At 38.8% G+C, this 14,765-nt stretch overlaps 6 protein-coding genes across 7 annotated transcripts; 4 read left to right on the top strand and 2 right to left on the bottom strand.

The window, feature by feature from the left end:
- On the top strand, positions 1 to 2,578 carry LOC17880581 (L-ascorbate oxidase homolog). Its single transcript, XM_006285127.2, has 8 exons — positions 1 to 218; positions 310 to 419; positions 513 to 783; positions 883 to 982; positions 1,086 to 1,431; positions 1,523 to 1,888; positions 1,980 to 2,058; positions 2,149 to 2,578. Exons 1-8 carry the CDS (start codon positions 69 to 71, stop codon positions 2,347 to 2,349), a joined length of 1,623 nt encoding a protein of 540 aa, XP_006285189.1. The 5' UTR covers positions 1 to 68; the 3' UTR covers positions 2,350 to 2,578.
- A 198-nt stretch (positions 2,579 to 2,776) lies between these two features.
- On the top strand, positions 2,777 to 3,832 carry LOC17880173 (methylesterase 9). The gene is made up of 3 exons (XM_006285177.2): positions 2,777 to 3,165; positions 3,251 to 3,385; positions 3,472 to 3,832. Exons 1-3 carry the CDS (start codon positions 2,809 to 2,811, stop codon positions 3,751 to 3,753), a joined length of 774 nt encoding a protein of 257 aa, XP_006285239.1. The 5' UTR covers positions 2,777 to 2,808; the 3' UTR covers positions 3,754 to 3,832.
- A 93-nt stretch (positions 3,833 to 3,925) lies between these two features.
- Positions 3,926 to 5,048, top strand: LOC17880899 (methylesterase 9). Its single transcript, XM_006285797.2, has 3 exons — positions 3,926 to 4,404; positions 4,511 to 4,648; positions 4,748 to 5,048. The coding sequence occupies exons 1-3, from the start codon at positions 4,000 to 4,002 to the stop codon at positions 5,027 to 5,029; spliced, it is 825 nt and encodes a 274-aa protein (XP_006285859.2). The 5' UTR covers positions 3,926 to 3,999; the 3' UTR covers positions 5,030 to 5,048.
- Positions 5,049 to 5,057: 9 nt separating this feature from the next.
- On the bottom strand, positions 5,058 to 7,580 carry LOC17879662 (nuclear pore complex protein NUP58). Its single transcript, XM_006283544.2, has 6 exons — positions 7,177 to 7,580; positions 6,867 to 6,981; positions 6,301 to 6,777; positions 5,721 to 6,201; positions 5,536 to 5,576; positions 5,058 to 5,376 (listed from the first exon to the last, which is right to left on the bottom strand). The coding sequence occupies exons 1-6, from the start codon at positions 7,503 to 7,505 to the stop codon at positions 5,338 to 5,340; spliced, it is 1,482 nt and encodes a 493-aa protein (XP_006283606.1). The 5' UTR covers positions 7,506 to 7,580; the 3' UTR covers positions 5,058 to 5,337.
- Positions 7,581 to 7,882: 302 nt separating this feature from the next.
- LOC17878400 (pre-mRNA-splicing factor SLU7-A) lies at positions 7,883 to 10,255 on the bottom strand. Its single transcript, XM_023779425.1, is given in 8 exon segments — positions 7,883 to 8,136; positions 8,224 to 8,327; positions 8,435 to 8,552; positions 8,555 to 8,770; positions 8,772 to 8,957; positions 9,047 to 9,703; positions 9,818 to 9,981; positions 10,203 to 10,255. Coding segments are annotated over 8 exon segments (1,608 nt in total). The 5' UTR covers positions 10,219 to 10,255; the 3' UTR covers positions 7,883 to 7,989.
- Positions 10,256 to 10,758: 503 nt separating this feature from the next.
- LOC17878948 (cell division cycle-associated protein 7) lies at positions 10,759 to 13,060 on the top strand. 2 transcript variants are annotated; one of them, XM_023778837.1, is made up of 6 exons: positions 10,759 to 11,126; positions 11,303 to 11,341; positions 11,481 to 11,720; positions 11,811 to 11,897; positions 12,050 to 12,179; positions 12,283 to 13,060. In XM_023778837.1, exons 1-6 carry the CDS (start codon positions 10,852 to 10,854, stop codon positions 12,796 to 12,798), a joined length of 1,287 nt encoding a protein of 428 aa, XP_023634605.1. In that variant the 5' UTR covers positions 10,759 to 10,851; the 3' UTR covers positions 12,799 to 13,060. The 2 variants fall into 2 exon arrangements, with proteins under 2 accessions (XP_023634605.1, XP_006283823.1); XM_006283761.2 differs by lacking the exon at positions 11,303 to 11,341 and having other exon boundaries at positions 12,283 to 13,058.
- The last annotated feature ends 1,705 nt before the right edge of the window (positions 13,061 to 14,765 follow it).

Here is a 14,765-nt window from a genome sequence, read left to right as displayed (position 1 = left end):
CTTGATCTTGAGTCTCGTAGAGGGAGAGAAAGATCAAGATCAAGGTTCTATTCGTTCGTCTTACCAAAATGAAACAGACCAATCTCCTGCTATGTAAATTATTCATAGGAACTTTGTTTTGGTTGGGCTCTGTTTTGGTTAATGGGGAAGACCCATATATGTTCTACACTTGGACTGTTACTTATGGAACAAGATCTCCTCTAGGTGTTCCCCAACAGGTAATGTATATAAACCATTATTTTCTAAAGTTATATATATAATCTTGCAATGAGAAACTTAATTTTCTATATTTTGGTATGATGTACGTAGGTCATTCTTATCAATGGGCAGTTCCCTGGTCCAGCTATTGAAGCTGTCACAAACAATAACATTGTTGTTAATCTCATTAACAAGCTCGACGAGCCATTCCTCATCACCTGGTATCTAACTACATAGCTCAATGAGCTTATCGTACTTAGAAAAATATGGAAAAATAAAAAAACTTAACACGGTTTTGTATTTAATATGTGTAGGAATGGAGTGAAGCAGAGGAGGACAACATGGCAAGACGGAGTATTGGGAACAAACTGTCCTATCCAACCAAACTCGAACTGGACTTACCAGTTTCAACTTAAAGATCAAATCGGCACGTACACTTACTTCGCTTCCACGTGGATGCACCGAGCCAGTGGTGCTTTTGGTGCCCTCAACGTTAACCAAAGAGCCGTTATTACCACTCCTTACCCTACACCAGATGGCGATTTCACCCTCCTCGTCTCTGACTGGTTCAAAATGAGCCACAAGGTATATATACCAACACTAAAGCTTTCTTATGAGTTTATATATGACCATTTCAGACTATTTGAAAGTCTTAACAACCTAAACTTTTGATTTATACACTAGGACTTGCGAAAGAGGCTTGACGCAGGCTATGCTCTGCCTCTTCCAGATGCTCTTCTTATCAATGGTGCTTCTAAAGGCTTAGTCTTTACCGGTCGACAAGGTAACGTCATCACATAAACCCATCAACATCCTTTATTTTAATATTTTTAACATTTCCGTGGTCTCTCTGATATGTAGTATTTAATTTCATTGTGTATCTTCAGGAAAAACATATAAGTTCCGGATATCGAATGTTGGTATTGCGACATCGATAAATTTTAGGATTCAGAATCACACAATGAGCCTCATTGAAGTAGAAGGCGCTCACACTCTTCAGGAGAGCTATGAGTCGCTTGACGTCCACGTTGGTCAGTCTGTAACCGTTTTGGTCACTTTAAAAGCTTCCGTGAGGGACTATTTCATCGTGGCCTCGACCCGGTTTACTAAACCGGTACTAACCACAACGGCGAGTCTCCGTTACCTTGGCTCCAAAAACGCCGCATATGGTCCTCTCCCCATCGGTCCTACTTACCATATCCATTGGTCCATGAAACAAGCAAGAACCATCAGGTATTCAAACCGGACATAACCAAACAAAATCCGAACCGGATAATCTTTGTGGGTTTTGTCTAAATTTATAATTTGGCTGAATATATATCAGGATGAATTTGACGGCAAATGCTGCAAGGCCAAACCCACAAGGATCTTTTCATTACGGTACCATACCGATAAACCGAACTCTGGTCCTAGCCAATGCGGCCACAATGATCTACGGGAAGCTTCGGTACACGGTAAACCGGATATCGTACATCAACCCAACAACACCGTTAAAACTCGCAGATTGGTACAACATTTCGGGGGTGTTCGATTTCAAGACAATCCTTAGCACTCCTACGACCGGACCAGCTCATTTCGGTACATCGGTTATCGACGTTGAGCTACACGAATTCGTCGAAATAGTTTTCCAAAACGACGAGAGATCAATTCAGTCTTGGCACATGGACGGTACTAGCGCATATGCTGTCGGGTAAGCAACCAACATTACCCTCTGTTATCTAAACCGGATCCGGTTATTCATAATTTTAACCGATACGTGATATGATATATAATTTTTACAGATACGGGTCAGGGACATGGAATGTGACCATGAGGAAGCGTTACAACTTGGTTGATGCTGTTCCAAGACACACTTTTCAGGTAATAAGATAATCTTAATTAGCTAGTAAAACAAATTAAAAAATGACCCTTAAGGATCTAGTTAAAATAACGATGATTGTGTGTGTATAGGTGTATCCGTTATCGTGGACAAGTATATTGGTGTCGTTAGATAACAAAGGGATGTGGAATCTAAGGTCGCAGATATGGTCAAGGAGGTATCTAGGACAAGAGCTCTATGTTCGTGTTTGGAACGATGAGAAGTCTCTCTACACTGAAGCTGATCCGCCTCTTAACGTTCTTTATTGCGGCAAAGCCAAACGCCCCCTTTAGATTTTTGTTTCACATATAATTATTGTTATGTTTTCTATTGAATTAGGTCACAACAATTTAAGTGGGAGTGGAGAAAAACAATATACAAAACGTAGTCCAAACGGAAAGAAAAAGAAAAGAAAAAGGCTCATTCATTTTTCAATAAATAGACAATGTACTTAAAAGTTTATATTGTCTTTATGATTTGTTGTTTGAATATGAGGTCCTGAGGAGTTCCTTAACATTAATATGCACTCTTTGGTTCAATGAACTTAAATCACATCAATCAAATCACTTTTCTTAGTGAACAATAATTGGATAGCTTGTATCATTGAAAATTCGAAAAATAGATATACACCACAAAAACAGAGTGTTACATGGATAATGTCGACATTTCTCACCATTTATATAAAGGGATGAAAAATCATTTCAGCCACACACCAAAAACAAAAACAAGACACTTACGAAGGAAGAGAACAGATGATGAAGCAGTATGTGCTTGTTCACGGAGGCTGCCACGGCGCGTGGTGCTGGTACAAGGTGAAGCCGTTGCTGGAACATTCCGGCCACCGTGTCACGGTTGTTGATCTGACGGCTTCTGGTGTGAATATGAGCAGCGTAGAAGAGATTCAGACTTTGGAGGATTACGCTAAGCCGTTGCTTGATGTTCTTGAGTCGTTTGGCTCGGATGATAGAGTAGTCCTCGTTGCGCATAGCCTCGGAGGTATACCAGCTGCTCTCGCAACCGACATGTTTCCTAGTAAAATCTCTGTTGCTGTCTTCGTAACTTCTTTTATGCCCGACACTACGAATCCACCTTCATACGTGTTCGAAAAGGTACATCAAACTTCATACAAGGGACCTAAAGACCAATCTATTTCTTTTCACGTTTGATCTTTAAGATGTGTGATTGGAAACGCAGTTCATTGGGAGCATTTCACAAGAAGAATGGATGGATTTGGAGTTTGGGAGCTACGGAACAAATGATAACCCTCTAATGTCTGTTTTTCTTGGACCTAAGTACTTAAAGAACATGTATCTACTCTCTCCTATCCAAGTAAGACTCAAGAAAATGCTCTGTTTCTTACAAAACACTATTAGTGACCTTTTTCTTGAAGAAACTTCTTTTTTGTTGATTGTTAGGATTTTGAACTGGCCATAATGTTGGTGAGAGTTGCACCGGCTATTACAAGTAATCTAGCGGGGACAAAAAGCTTAACGGAGCAAGGATATGGATCGATTAATCGTGTGTATATAGTCTGCGGAGAAGATAAGGGTCTAACTGTGGATTATCAACGATGGATTATCGAAAACTCTCCGGTTGAAGAAGTGATGGAGATCAAAGATGCAGATCATATGCCTATGTTTTCCAAGCCACATGAACTCTGTGATCGTCTTCTAAAGATTGCTGATAAATATGTCTAATCAAATAATATATGAAATATGAAATGGGAGAACAAAAAAAAAAAAAGATGATTCTACAAGAATAACATTAGTGTCCAGATGAGTAGACGATGCATTAAAATTTATTCAAAGCAATCCAACACGTAATAGAAGAAAACTATAGACACAGTGGAATTTAGGCACGAGGTAGTAATATCTAATGGGTCCAAACTAATAATTAGACATTGGAAAAGTGACTATTGAATGAGATATTGTCCCCAACCATAAATGCAGAACCACAAAAACAAGCACAACAATATCATTGATCAGGAAGAGAACATGAAGCACTATATGCTTGTTCACGGCGGTTGCAACGGCGCATGGTGCTGGTACAAAGTCAAACCGGTGCTAGAAGATTCAGGGCACCGTGTGACCGTTGTTGATCTCACGGCTTCTGGTTTGAACATGAGCAGAGTGGAAGAAATTCAGACTTTGGAGGATTACACTAAGCCATTGCTCGAGGTTCTTGAGTCGCTTGGTCCGGAGGATAAGGTTATCCTCGTCGCGCATAGCCTTGGAGGGATATCGGTTGCTCTTGCAGCCGACATGTTTCCTAGTAAGATCTCTGTTTCTGTCTTCATAACCTCTTTCATGCCCGATACAACGAATCCACCTTCTTACGTTTTCGAAAAGGTACATCAGAAACCAATTAGATATAATTGGTAAAAACTAGCAAAAATGTTTTAGCTATTATGCGGATTTATCCAGTCAAGATTCTGATTTGTGAGTGGAATGGCAGTTTCTCGGAAGTGTTTTGGAAGAAGACCGGATGAATATGGAGTTCGGGACATATGGTACACATGATCGTCCTCTAACCACTATTCTTCTTGGAACAAAGTTCTTAGCCAAGAAGATGTATCATCTCTCTCCGGTCGAAGTAAGACTCAAGAAATACTCTGTTTTTTTTTTTTGTTTCTCTTCTGGTTAAAGATACTAAAAGGGACCTTTTTGACGAATCTTTTGTTGATTTATCTAGGATTTTGAATTGGCCAAAACATTGGTGAGAGTTGGACCGGTGGTTACCAGCAATCTGACGGGTACAAGAAGCTTAACGGAGGAAGGATATGGTTCAGTTACTCGTGTGTACATTGTATGCCAAGAGGACAAGGGTTTAACCGAAGAATTCCAGCGATGGATAATCGAGAACTCTCCGGTTGAAGAAGTGATGGAGATCAAAGATGCAGATTATATGCCAATGTTCTCAAAGCCACTTGAACTGTGTGATCATCTTTTAAAGATTGCTGATAAATATGCGTAATATGATGTCATCAGTGAGATATTAGAAGTAAACTTGTGGTTATGACTATTTATATGAATAAGATTCCTGAAAAAAAAAAAACTCATTTCTACAAATACATTTGTCCATATGAGGTACTAAGGTTTTGAGAACATTCAATTATCATCAATTCAATGAATAACGCCACACATACAAACTGGTGCATAAGAGAATGCGGATCTGCTTCGACCTGCACCAAGCTCAACTTCACCAAGTGAAGACGATGAAGTCAAGCCATGTAAAAGATGTGTTGTCACAGGCTTAGGGATGGATTTTGAGATATCCCATGTCTAACGGCGTGTAGTTCGAGATTTTGGCCTTGAAGATTTCTGCAATGGGAGAGAAACAAAAAAGAGTCCAGTTTAAGACAATATTCCAATGACGTGATTGAAATGAAGCACATTGAATAGTTGTTAAATTTAGGTATAATGATCAAACCAGATAAATCTAATAAAACTGAGAGTTTATAAACTGAAAACTGTACTTACTGTCATAGAACCAAAGCTGGCTCCTGATCCTGGCGTAGTACCTACGGGACCACATAACAGAACTTAAAATTACGACAAGGAGAAATCAACAAATAACAAAACTTGATATTATGACAAGAACAAATCCTGATACCAACGCTACCAATATCAAATGAGAAATAGGGAAACAGACAATGCATCTGTACCTGCAAATTGTGACGGCATAGCACCCAGTGATGGGGTTGCCTGGCCAAACAAAGATGAAGCGGAACCAAAAGAGCCAAAAAGTGGTGCGGGAGTGGTTGATGGTCCAAACAAAGACGAGGTAGGAGCAGCAGAAGATGGTGTAGCAAAGAGAGAAGACGAAGGTGCAGAAGCAGGTGTGTTGAGAAACGAAAAACCAGCTCCTGAAGAAGGGTTTGATGTTGTAACAGCTGGCTGTGGAGCATTTGAAGCCCCCGGAGTTGCTGAGCTGGCAATCAATCCAGCAACTTGTGTTGAGGGTTGTGTATTTGCAGTAGAAGCAGGTAGATGCAGAGTTGGGTGGACCCTTTTAGCAGCAGCTTCCTGTTTTGCTGTTTCCCTTCGATCAGCCTCAAGAAACGGATCATGGCATTCTCCTATTCGGCGTTGGTCAGCAAGATATGATGTTCTCATTGATTCAATATATTGGTGAATACTCTCTACCTGAACCACAATAAATTCAAACCAAAAAAAGGTTTACACATATTTCAAAAAGGGTTTCTACATTTGAGTTTTTGTAGAAAGAATCATTAGTGGTCTTACCTTAGCAGCCACATGAACAAAGAAGTCATGAACATTAGACATGACTTTTGGAAGAGATTCTAAAAGGGAAGCATGTCGACTATACTTGTCAGAATCCAAGGCGAGTAATTGCTCCAGCTCTTCAACCCATTGGCGGCACTCGTTTAGATACTTCTCAAACCTTACAACTGTTTGCTGTAGAAACACAGTGGGTTTCTTTGGAATCCCACGGTAAAAATCAGAAACTTGAACCGTTGTAGTAACTGCTTGTTGTTGACCAGCAGAAGCTGGAGCTGGGTTTGTTCCCTGCGCTTGAGATGTTTGAGAACCAACACTAACAACTCCTCCTCCTTGTTTCCAATGAGGGAATCTTGGCTGTAGCATCATAAAAGATCGAACTGCAATCTCTGCATTACGCAACATATCTTTGGCAACAATCATAAGCTCATGAAGAACAGCTTTTTGTCGATCCATGGCAGTATTAATCCCACCAAGCTCCTACAAAGTTAACAAACAAAGCTCTAATACAAACTTAACATAACCGGAACATTCCTCTATGAAACAATAAAACGGAAAAATCCACAAACCTGAACAATGCGGCTTGCATCGAACTCGAAACCTTCACTGGATACAGAAGAATCATAAAGTCGACTACACTGATCTAATCTCTGACTTTCACTTCTATACTCCAATATCTTCTCTCTACATATAAAGATCAATAACCATGGCATCAGAGACTCTAAAGTTATCGAATTTAGGGGAGTAACAACATCAACTTCTTCAAGATTTCACAATCTGAACAAGAATCGTAACAATTTCATCAAATAACCGTAAGCTCTAAAGCAAAGCCTAATAAGAAAAAAGGAAACAAATTTACGCGTTTAAAGAGAAGCATACTCAATCTGAAGCAGGAGTTTCTGAGAATCAGGATGAAGATCGGCCCACTTGGTACTGTAATTGGCCGGAGCTTTATCGTTGGTGAACAAATACAGCTGCTGTACTTGCTGCTGCTGTTGCTGATTTTGTACTTGTTGTTGCTGCTGGAACAGTTGCGGCTGAAACGACGGCGTTTGCTGTTGTTGCTGCTGCTGCTGCTGCTGCTGCTGTTGGGGTTGCGAGAAGAAGGAATTGGTCTGCTGCTGCGGCTGAAACATCGGTTGCGGAGTTTGAAATAGCGGCTGAGGCGTCTGCTGTGGCTGTGGGGTAGAGAACATATTGAACGACATTGCTTGATAAACCGGCGGCGAATCAAATCTAGGGTTAGTATTCGCCGGCGAAGTTGCGCAAAAGATTCAAAAGCCCCTCTCTCGTTAAAACTTTTTAAAACCCCAATTAAGTGGAGACGGGATATAAAATATATAATTTGATAGTTAATAGGCTTTATTCCAATTATTAACAAACTTGGAGGACTCTTTTTGCAAAGCCAAATCTGCTTAAAAATAGGAATTTCAAAATACATACGTCATACAGTATTCAGTTTTTGTTTTTTTTTTTTTCTGTTGTTATACAAACACTTATTAATATCTATGAGCCATCAATTATATACAACTTGGTAAATGTTTTCCTTTCATACTTTTCCTTTGTAAAATAATAATTTGTCCTGTGTATAATGAATCTTTTGTGAGGAATAGTTATTGTTATTAACATGAAATGTAAAAAGCTTTCTTTAGGTTACAAATGGTGAAAGAAACTTCAAACTAGTAATTGTGATCAGCCAAGGAGATCTTTCATTGGATCCTCGTGGTGAACTCTCTTCATTCTGTAAGCTTCCATCTCTTCCGGAGTCACATCATTGGTGTATTCGACATTGTATTTGCGTTTCCTCTCATTTTTATCTTCCCTCCTAGTCAAATCCTCCTGCACACCAAACAACAATACGTCAGATAAATCTTGCAGGGCAGAAAGAGAAAATATGAACTGAAACTATGGCGTCTTAGTTATTACCTTTCTAAGAGCATTAGCTAGTGCCTCCTTGTTCAATTCCAAATCTTCAGGAGTATCAGTTACCCATGTGGCCATTCTCTTCTCTTCAAACTTCTTTGTGCTCTCTGATCACCAATATACAAAACCATAATGTCAGTGTCGTTACAAAACAAAATGTAACAAGAACAAAAGAAGAGACTAAAGTAGAACAAACAGAGTCAACAGCACAAACCTTCAGGAGCTTCTTTGCGAGCAATGTTAGCCTTCATCAGATCAAGGGACGCCTCTGCAGCTTCAATCCCAGCAGAACCTGTGCAGTAGCTGTTGCAAATGGTTTGCTGGCATTCTGGCAACACTTGTATCCCCATTTATGATATTTCCACCAAGAACCCCAAACACTTGTGTGATTGTTAGTATGAACATCTTCTTCATATTTGCTTTTGGGAATTACCACCTCTCCCTTTATAATCCTCCCTGCTCTGTCATACTCAACTTGTCTTTCGCTTTGGCCAAGCAAAAGCTCCATAGGAATCCCATCTCTTGTAGCTGCATTCCCATACTTTTCCATGAATTGTATCCTTTGTCTGAGACTTCAGTTTGTCCTTTGCAGCCATAAAGTTCTTGTCGAGCAATTCAGCTTGGGATGGAGCCGCTTGCATATGCATGTCCTGTCCCTTGTCAAATGCTTCCCATGAATGGACGTTTAGCTGTTTGAACTCTAGAGCTTGGCCACTGTTTCTATAGTGATTATCTCCCTGGATAGATAATAAAGAAAGTATAAAAAGTTAGTTGGTATTTTAAATTTCATCAAAGTATATGATTCAAGATTGATCAGCAAACTAACCAGGTAAATTTTTTCAGGGAGTGGATCTTCACGCATATATCGAGTTTTAGGGTCATAATGAGCTGAGCTAAGATCAAGGTTAAGCAGGTACTTTGCAGGGTCTTCTCTGATACGCAGATTCCTGACAGTTCCTGAACTACCACCACCAGTTGTTCGAACACGTTTTTCAACCTTTGCAAAATCAGTCTGCTTGCTCTCATCAACCTTGGCTTCATCGAATTTTATCTCGTCATCTTCTTCCTCGCCATCACTTGTTGCAACATCATCACTACCGTTTTTGTTACCGTTCTTCTCCTCTAGTTTCTTAAGTTTCTGCTCCTTCAGATGCTTCTTTCTTGCCTCATATTTCGCTTCATAAAGAGCTACCACATGACGGTAGGAGGAAGGATCATAACCATTCCAACGGTCCCTCTTCCCATCATAGTCCAGTTCAAAGGTCTCGATCTTCTCATCAGGTGCAATGTGCTTGTTCGTGTATTTTGCACCAATCTTACGAGGTCTATCCATACATGTCTTTACATCGTGCGTCATTGCACCACAGTTTATACACGCTCCTTTCCTGTATATTTCGGCTTGATGGATCGTTGCACCTTTATCATACCATATCTCTTTGGGAGCCACGGGATCAACTTTCCAGTTCTTTTGATGCTTCAAACTCTGTAAAGACAAGACATAAAAAGACAGAGTGTTCAGTATACATGTTTTAACAACCTAGACGATGCAGAGAGAAACGATTGATGAAATGTTATCATAGAAAGAAGTTGAGCATACCGGTTTTTCAGACTTGAGATACCAAGGAGCAGATATCATATAGTGAGGGATGTGAGGATTGATTTCTTTTCCATCCTCGTCTACCTCAGCCGGAGCAAGCCCTGCTTTACGAGCTTCCTCTAATTCCACTTGCTTCCAATGATCTTCCCTTGACTTAAAAGCAACTGCACAACCCATATAAACATATTTTCAGAAAACATTCAAATACTAACAATACAACTACTTAGTGGATAAAAGTTAAAATCAGAACACTAACAAACAAAACCCTAAACTAACAAAACATATTAACTTTGATTGAGACTCTTTTAAGTATCACCAAATAGAATGTAATCAAAACAGAGCAGGTTATAAAAAACAAACCCTAATTTCGAAAGAACCGTGGTACCTGTAGCTGTAGCCATGGTTACTACGGACGTTGAGCTTCGACTCAATAGAAAAGAATAAAAATGCGAAGAAACAGGGGTATGATCGTTATTTATGAATGCGACATCTGTGGGAAACCAAAAAAAGGAAGGCGGATTCTCCTTCGTAGCACACTTTTGGATTTGGTCAAATATGGGCCATTAGAGGTTCGTTAAAGGCCTATTTATTTAGAAAGCTCTTCAATTTCAAGCCCAATCACCTTTTGCTATCAACAGAGTGTAAAACCTACTATTAATTACTTTTTTTTTGAAAAAGGGTAAAAATTAACAATTTTACTTCATATAAGAATTGTTTTACAGCTGTATGATAAATATGACTTTCCATTTTCTTTTTATTGGAAATTGGAATGGAGGAAATTTCCATTTTTCTTCAATTTACCTTAACAAGTAAAAAAGTTTTGAAATTCGAAAGAGTAAATAAACCGACCGTTGCTGTTCCTCTTCACTCACAGTCTCACTCACTCACTTATTAAGTAAAAAAAAAAATCATCTTGGGAAAAAATAAAACTATTTCTTCATCATCTTCTTGTTATTTATCCAGAGATCCAAAGAGAGAGTGAGAGGGAAAGAAGAGAACTTTGAAACCAAAACCAGTTCATCAGTCAAATCACAATGCCTGCGGTGAGAACGAGAGCCAAATGTTCGATTCCCATCCCAAACCCTAACCCAACCATCCGAGGAGGAAACCCAAACGTCTCCGTCTACGAGAAATGCAGAGAAGACCGGATCAAGGAGAATCTTCAGAGGATGCAGAGTCTCGGCATCGTCGATCTCTCCCTCAAACTCAAATCCGATCTCCGACCAGCTAAACGTCGCTACGGCTGTAAATCTCCCCGAGACACTCCTTCTCCTCTTCAGCATCCCGTCTCCACCAGACGTTCCTCTAGGTAATCTTCTTCTCTGAGTTCTCTTGGAATATTTTGTTCACATTGCTTCAATCTTCCAAAAATTAGAGAAAGTTAGGGCTTTTAAGTAGAAAAATTAGGGGTTTTTAAGTTTAGTTGCTTCAATCTTCCAAAAGTTAGGGGTTTATCATTTCGTTATTTTATCATCCTTTCGTCAGATTAAAGCAGGAACCGCCAGTTACTCGGAGGTCCTCGAGGTACTAATCTTCGTTTTTGATCTCTGGGTTCTGTTTTCATTGAGTAGATTTTGTTCAATTTCAAGGGTTTAACAGTAAAGTAGGGTTTTTTTGTAAGTCAAAATTAGGGATTTTTATTAACTTATTTTGTGGTCTTCAGATTGAAGAATGCTACGCCAGTTACCTATGCTGAGGAACCTGAAGTGAAGAGGGGTAAAGCATCTAAAGACGAGGTTGTTATGTGGGTTGGAGAAGGCGTGAGGCCAGAGATTTACACTGATGAGCATGAGAAACTGCTTGGTAGCACTGAACGAACTTGGGAGCTTTTTGTCGATGGTTATGGCAAAGATGGGAAACGGATTTATGATCCTGTTAATGGAAAGACTTGCCACCAGTGCAGGTTTGTGCACTTGCCTTTAAACTCTGAAAATGCAGCTTGCTTGGCTTAGATTGAGACAGTTTTGCTTAATGGTTACTGCGGATTTTACAGGCAGAAGACACTCGGTTATCATACTGAATGCAGTCAATGTAACCCATCAGTCCGAGGCCAATTCTGTGGAGATTGTTTATACATGAGGTACACAGTACATGACACCAACCTTTGTCTGTTTTTGTGTGTTTGACTAGTCTTTTTGTTTAGAATCAGTTATCAATTGAGTATCTTGCTTTGTTCAGTTTAACGAGGATTGGTCCTGAATGTTTTAAGTTTCTGTTTTGGTGATTGAACAGATATGGAGAACATGTTCTTGAAGCTCTGGAAAACGTGAACTGGATTTGTCCAGTCTGTCGTGGGATCTGCAACTGCAGTTTCTGTCGTACACATAAAGGGTGGCTCCCGACTGGTGCAGCTTACAGGAAGGTAGCAATTTCGGTTATTGTATCTATTGTGCTAATTCTGATTTTGATTTCTTGGATAGATTGAAAGGTTAATGGCTCTTCCCTTGAATTTTTTTTGTTATCAGATAGTTAAACTCGGGTACAAGTCTGTTGCGCATTATCTGATTCTCACCAACAAGCAGTCGGAAACAGTTGAGGATGATGAAACTGATGATGCCGCTGAAGATAATCAAGCTTCTGCTAAGAGATCACTTTCTTTCAAAGAAGCAAAGGAATCTGCGGAAGAAGATCATCTCCTTCTAAAGATTACTGATGGGCTTCAGGACGATGAGGATGGCACAAACAAGAATCCGGATTCAGCTAGAAAGTCATTGAGCTTCTTGTCTTCTGGGGACAATCAAACTTCAGTGAATGATGTTCAAGTGCCAGGTGATGTCAAGCCATTATATGTGAAGGAGATGGAACCAGCAACTCCTGTGACCGTCGACCTTGAGGTTCAATGCGGCCAGACCAAGAAAAAGGCCAACTCTGCAAACAAAGAGAACCAAGAAACCAAAGGGAAGAGGAAAATGGCTGTTGTTGAACCAAACCCAAACAGTATCGGTGGAAGACTGAGACAGCGTCGTAAGACTCAAGTTTGAAAGGAAGAGAGAAGTTTCAGAAGACTATGAATGGGATACTCTGCTTTTGCTATCTTTATTCTCAGACTAATCACAGTGAAGCTTTTTTCTTCACTTTTTTTTTATCGGAGTAAACATGGATCATGTAAGAACTTGACGGCTTGTCAAATTTTGTGTTTTTGTTGCTGGCTTGCTGCTGTTGGTGATCTCATGTAATGGATGTTTGTGTTATTACTAATAGTAACCATCAATCTTTAGGTAGAATAAAGAAACTTGAATTACTTTTTTTTGTTTCCGTCGTTTGATTCAAACTAGATTCTGGAATCACTAATGCTTAGTTTGCAAACTAAATAAGCATTCAATTATCCTAAAGCAGTGTGATCCCAATTCCCAACTAAACTACAATTCAAATTTGAAATATTTAGGAACTACAACTCGTACGGTACCACTGTACCACATTGATATATCTCGAGTTCTCAAATTAAAAGTAAATTGTTCTTTCGGACTTAAAGAGTGTGTAGCTTTGATACAGCAGACCAAATAACAATATCTAATTTATCATCAGATAAACACAAAAAGGGGGAATGAAAGAATTATACCTGTTTTGGTCTTATTGAAAAGGACATAGAATTTGAAACCAAGCACTTGATGATTAACTAGACTACACTAAAACATTAAGAAAAGAATGATAAAAGAAGTATTCGATTTGATATTTTTATTAGTAATAAGAAAAAAGACAGAGAGCATTTTATTTCATCAATAACACATTGTGTTCCATGCATAATAAACAATAATACAATAATACTATCTCTGTCTTTTTTTTTTTTTTTTTTGGAAGTAGTATTACTACATGATACAAACAATGTGTCTTAGTTTCGTGATAGAGCTAAATTAACAAAGACCTTTATGGTACTATTGGGAAAAAAGAGTAAATAAATAAATGTAGTACATGAACGAACTGTTCTTCTGTGCAGAACTTCTCAACCACAGTTGTGGTTGGTCAATGTCTCAATGGTGTGTACCACCAACTACCAAACCTATGTTTTCTTGTTTTCTAATACATAATATATTCCTTAAATTAAAAAAAGTAATAAGAATTGTTAACGTGATGCTGCAAAATTTGTTACCTTTCTTATCTGTTTGTTTATTAAATTAGTAAAATGGTTGATTTATTTATTATGATCCATTACAATATTTGAAAATAAATAATGTTATTGTCTTTTTGAAAAAGATATGTATGTATGGAGTCCAAAGTAGGCAAAAGCATCCCCCACACCCCAACCTTACATTTATAATAAGGCATATACATATTTCGTCTGTTTCAACCTAACATGTCTAATATTTATTAGTATACACAATGCAATTTCGTTTAGTAATCACAAAAGTAAAAAAGTAGTGACATATCATTGATATATATGTACATTTTTGTACAAGTCTATATTAGTTTAAAGTTGTGAATTATTATTAGATTAGCTAAGAGAAATGGAATCTGTTTCCTTAACAATACCGCAATTGCATTTGCAGGAGTTGACTAGTTTAATGCGTTCCTTTTGGGGGAACGATAAAAAGAAGACAAGAATTGTGTTTTTTTTTTTTTTTTTTTTTTTCGTCCAAAAGTTTTATTACTTAAGCCCAGTGGGCATGCAAATACGGAAGAGTTAAACTAGAGGATTACACACGAGATTTAAAAGGCCCAAACTAAACCATATTACAAAATACAAAAGATAATAAAACTTTGATGGTTTAGCATAAGACACGTGGAGATGAAGCACCTCCTCTAAGCCACGCATCAAATTGAAGCAGTTCCACGTCTCCACCGTCTGTTCTTCTCAAGCATCACCGGCATTCGATTAGCCACCACCAAATAACCCGAGGATGATGAGAATCCTCTTATCTTCTGCCGATCTCAAATCCAATCAAAGGATACGTCGAAGTCTACCGGATCAAGTATATTAAACTTCTTCAAATTTTCTTCGAGTATCATCAAC

This window comes from Capsella rubella, unplaced genomic scaffold (genome assembly GCF_000375325.1).
Source record: "Capsella rubella cultivar Monte Gargano unplaced genomic scaffold, Caprub1_0 scaffold_7, whole genome shotgun sequence".
NCBI classification, from domain to species: domain Eukaryota; kingdom Viridiplantae; phylum Streptophyta; class Magnoliopsida; order Brassicales; family Brassicaceae; genus Capsella; species Capsella rubella.
The sequence above is the reverse complement of the archived record's forward strand: the minus strand, read 5'-3'. Positions and strand labels throughout refer to the sequence as shown.

Coding starts and splice junctions, on each gene's coding strand:
- LOC17880581 (XM_006285127.2), top strand. CDS start 69: ATGAAACAGACCAATCTCCTGCTATGTAAATTATTCATAGGAACTTTG. Junction 983..1,085: donor AGTCTTTACCGGTCGACAAG/GTAACGTCATCA, acceptor GTGTATCTTCAG/GAAAAACATATAAGTTCCGG. Junction 1,432..1,522: donor AAACAAGCAAGAACCATCAG/GTATTCAAACCG, acceptor AATATATATCAG/GATGAATTTGACGGCAAATG.
- LOC17880173 (XM_006285177.2), top strand. CDS start 2,809: ATGATGAAGCAGTATGTGCTTGTTCACGGAGGCTGCCACGGCGCGTGG. Junction 3,166..3,250: donor CTTCATACGTGTTCGAAAAG/GTACATCAAACT, acceptor TTGGAAACGCAG/TTCATTGGGAGCATTTCACA. Junction 3,386..3,471: donor ATCTACTCTCTCCTATCCAA/GTAAGACTCAAG, acceptor GTTGATTGTTAG/GATTTTGAACTGGCCATAAT.
- LOC17880899 (XM_006285797.2), top strand. CDS start 4,000: ATGCAGAACCACAAAAACAAGCACAACAATATCATTGATCAGGAAGAG. Junction 4,405..4,510: donor CTTCTTACGTTTTCGAAAAG/GTACATCAGAAA, acceptor GTGGAATGGCAG/TTTCTCGGAAGTGTTTTGGA. Junction 4,649..4,747: donor ATCATCTCTCTCCGGTCGAA/GTAAGACTCAAG, acceptor TGATTTATCTAG/GATTTTGAATTGGCCAAAAC.
- LOC17879662 (XM_006283544.2), bottom strand. CDS start 7,505: ATGTCGTTCAATATGTTCTCTACCCCACAGCCACAGCAGACGCCTCAG. Junction 6,778..6,866: donor ATGCAAGCCGCATTGTTCAG/GTTTGTGGATTT, acceptor TTAACTTTGTAG/GAGCTTGGTGGGATTAATAC. Junction 5,577..5,720: donor TATGCCGTCACAATTTGCAG/GTACAGATGCAT, acceptor GTGGTCCCGTAG/GTACTACGCCAGGATCAGGA.
- LOC17878948 (XM_023778837.1), top strand. CDS start 10,852: ATGCCTGCGGTGAGAACGAGAGCCAAATGTTCGATTCCCATCCCAAAC. Junction 11,721..11,810: donor AAGACTTGCCACCAGTGCAG/GTTTGTGCACTT, acceptor CGGATTTTACAG/GCAGAAGACACTCGGTTATC. Junction 12,180..12,282: donor CTGGTGCAGCTTACAGGAAG/GTAGCAATTTCG, acceptor TTTTGTTATCAG/ATAGTTAAACTCGGGTACAA.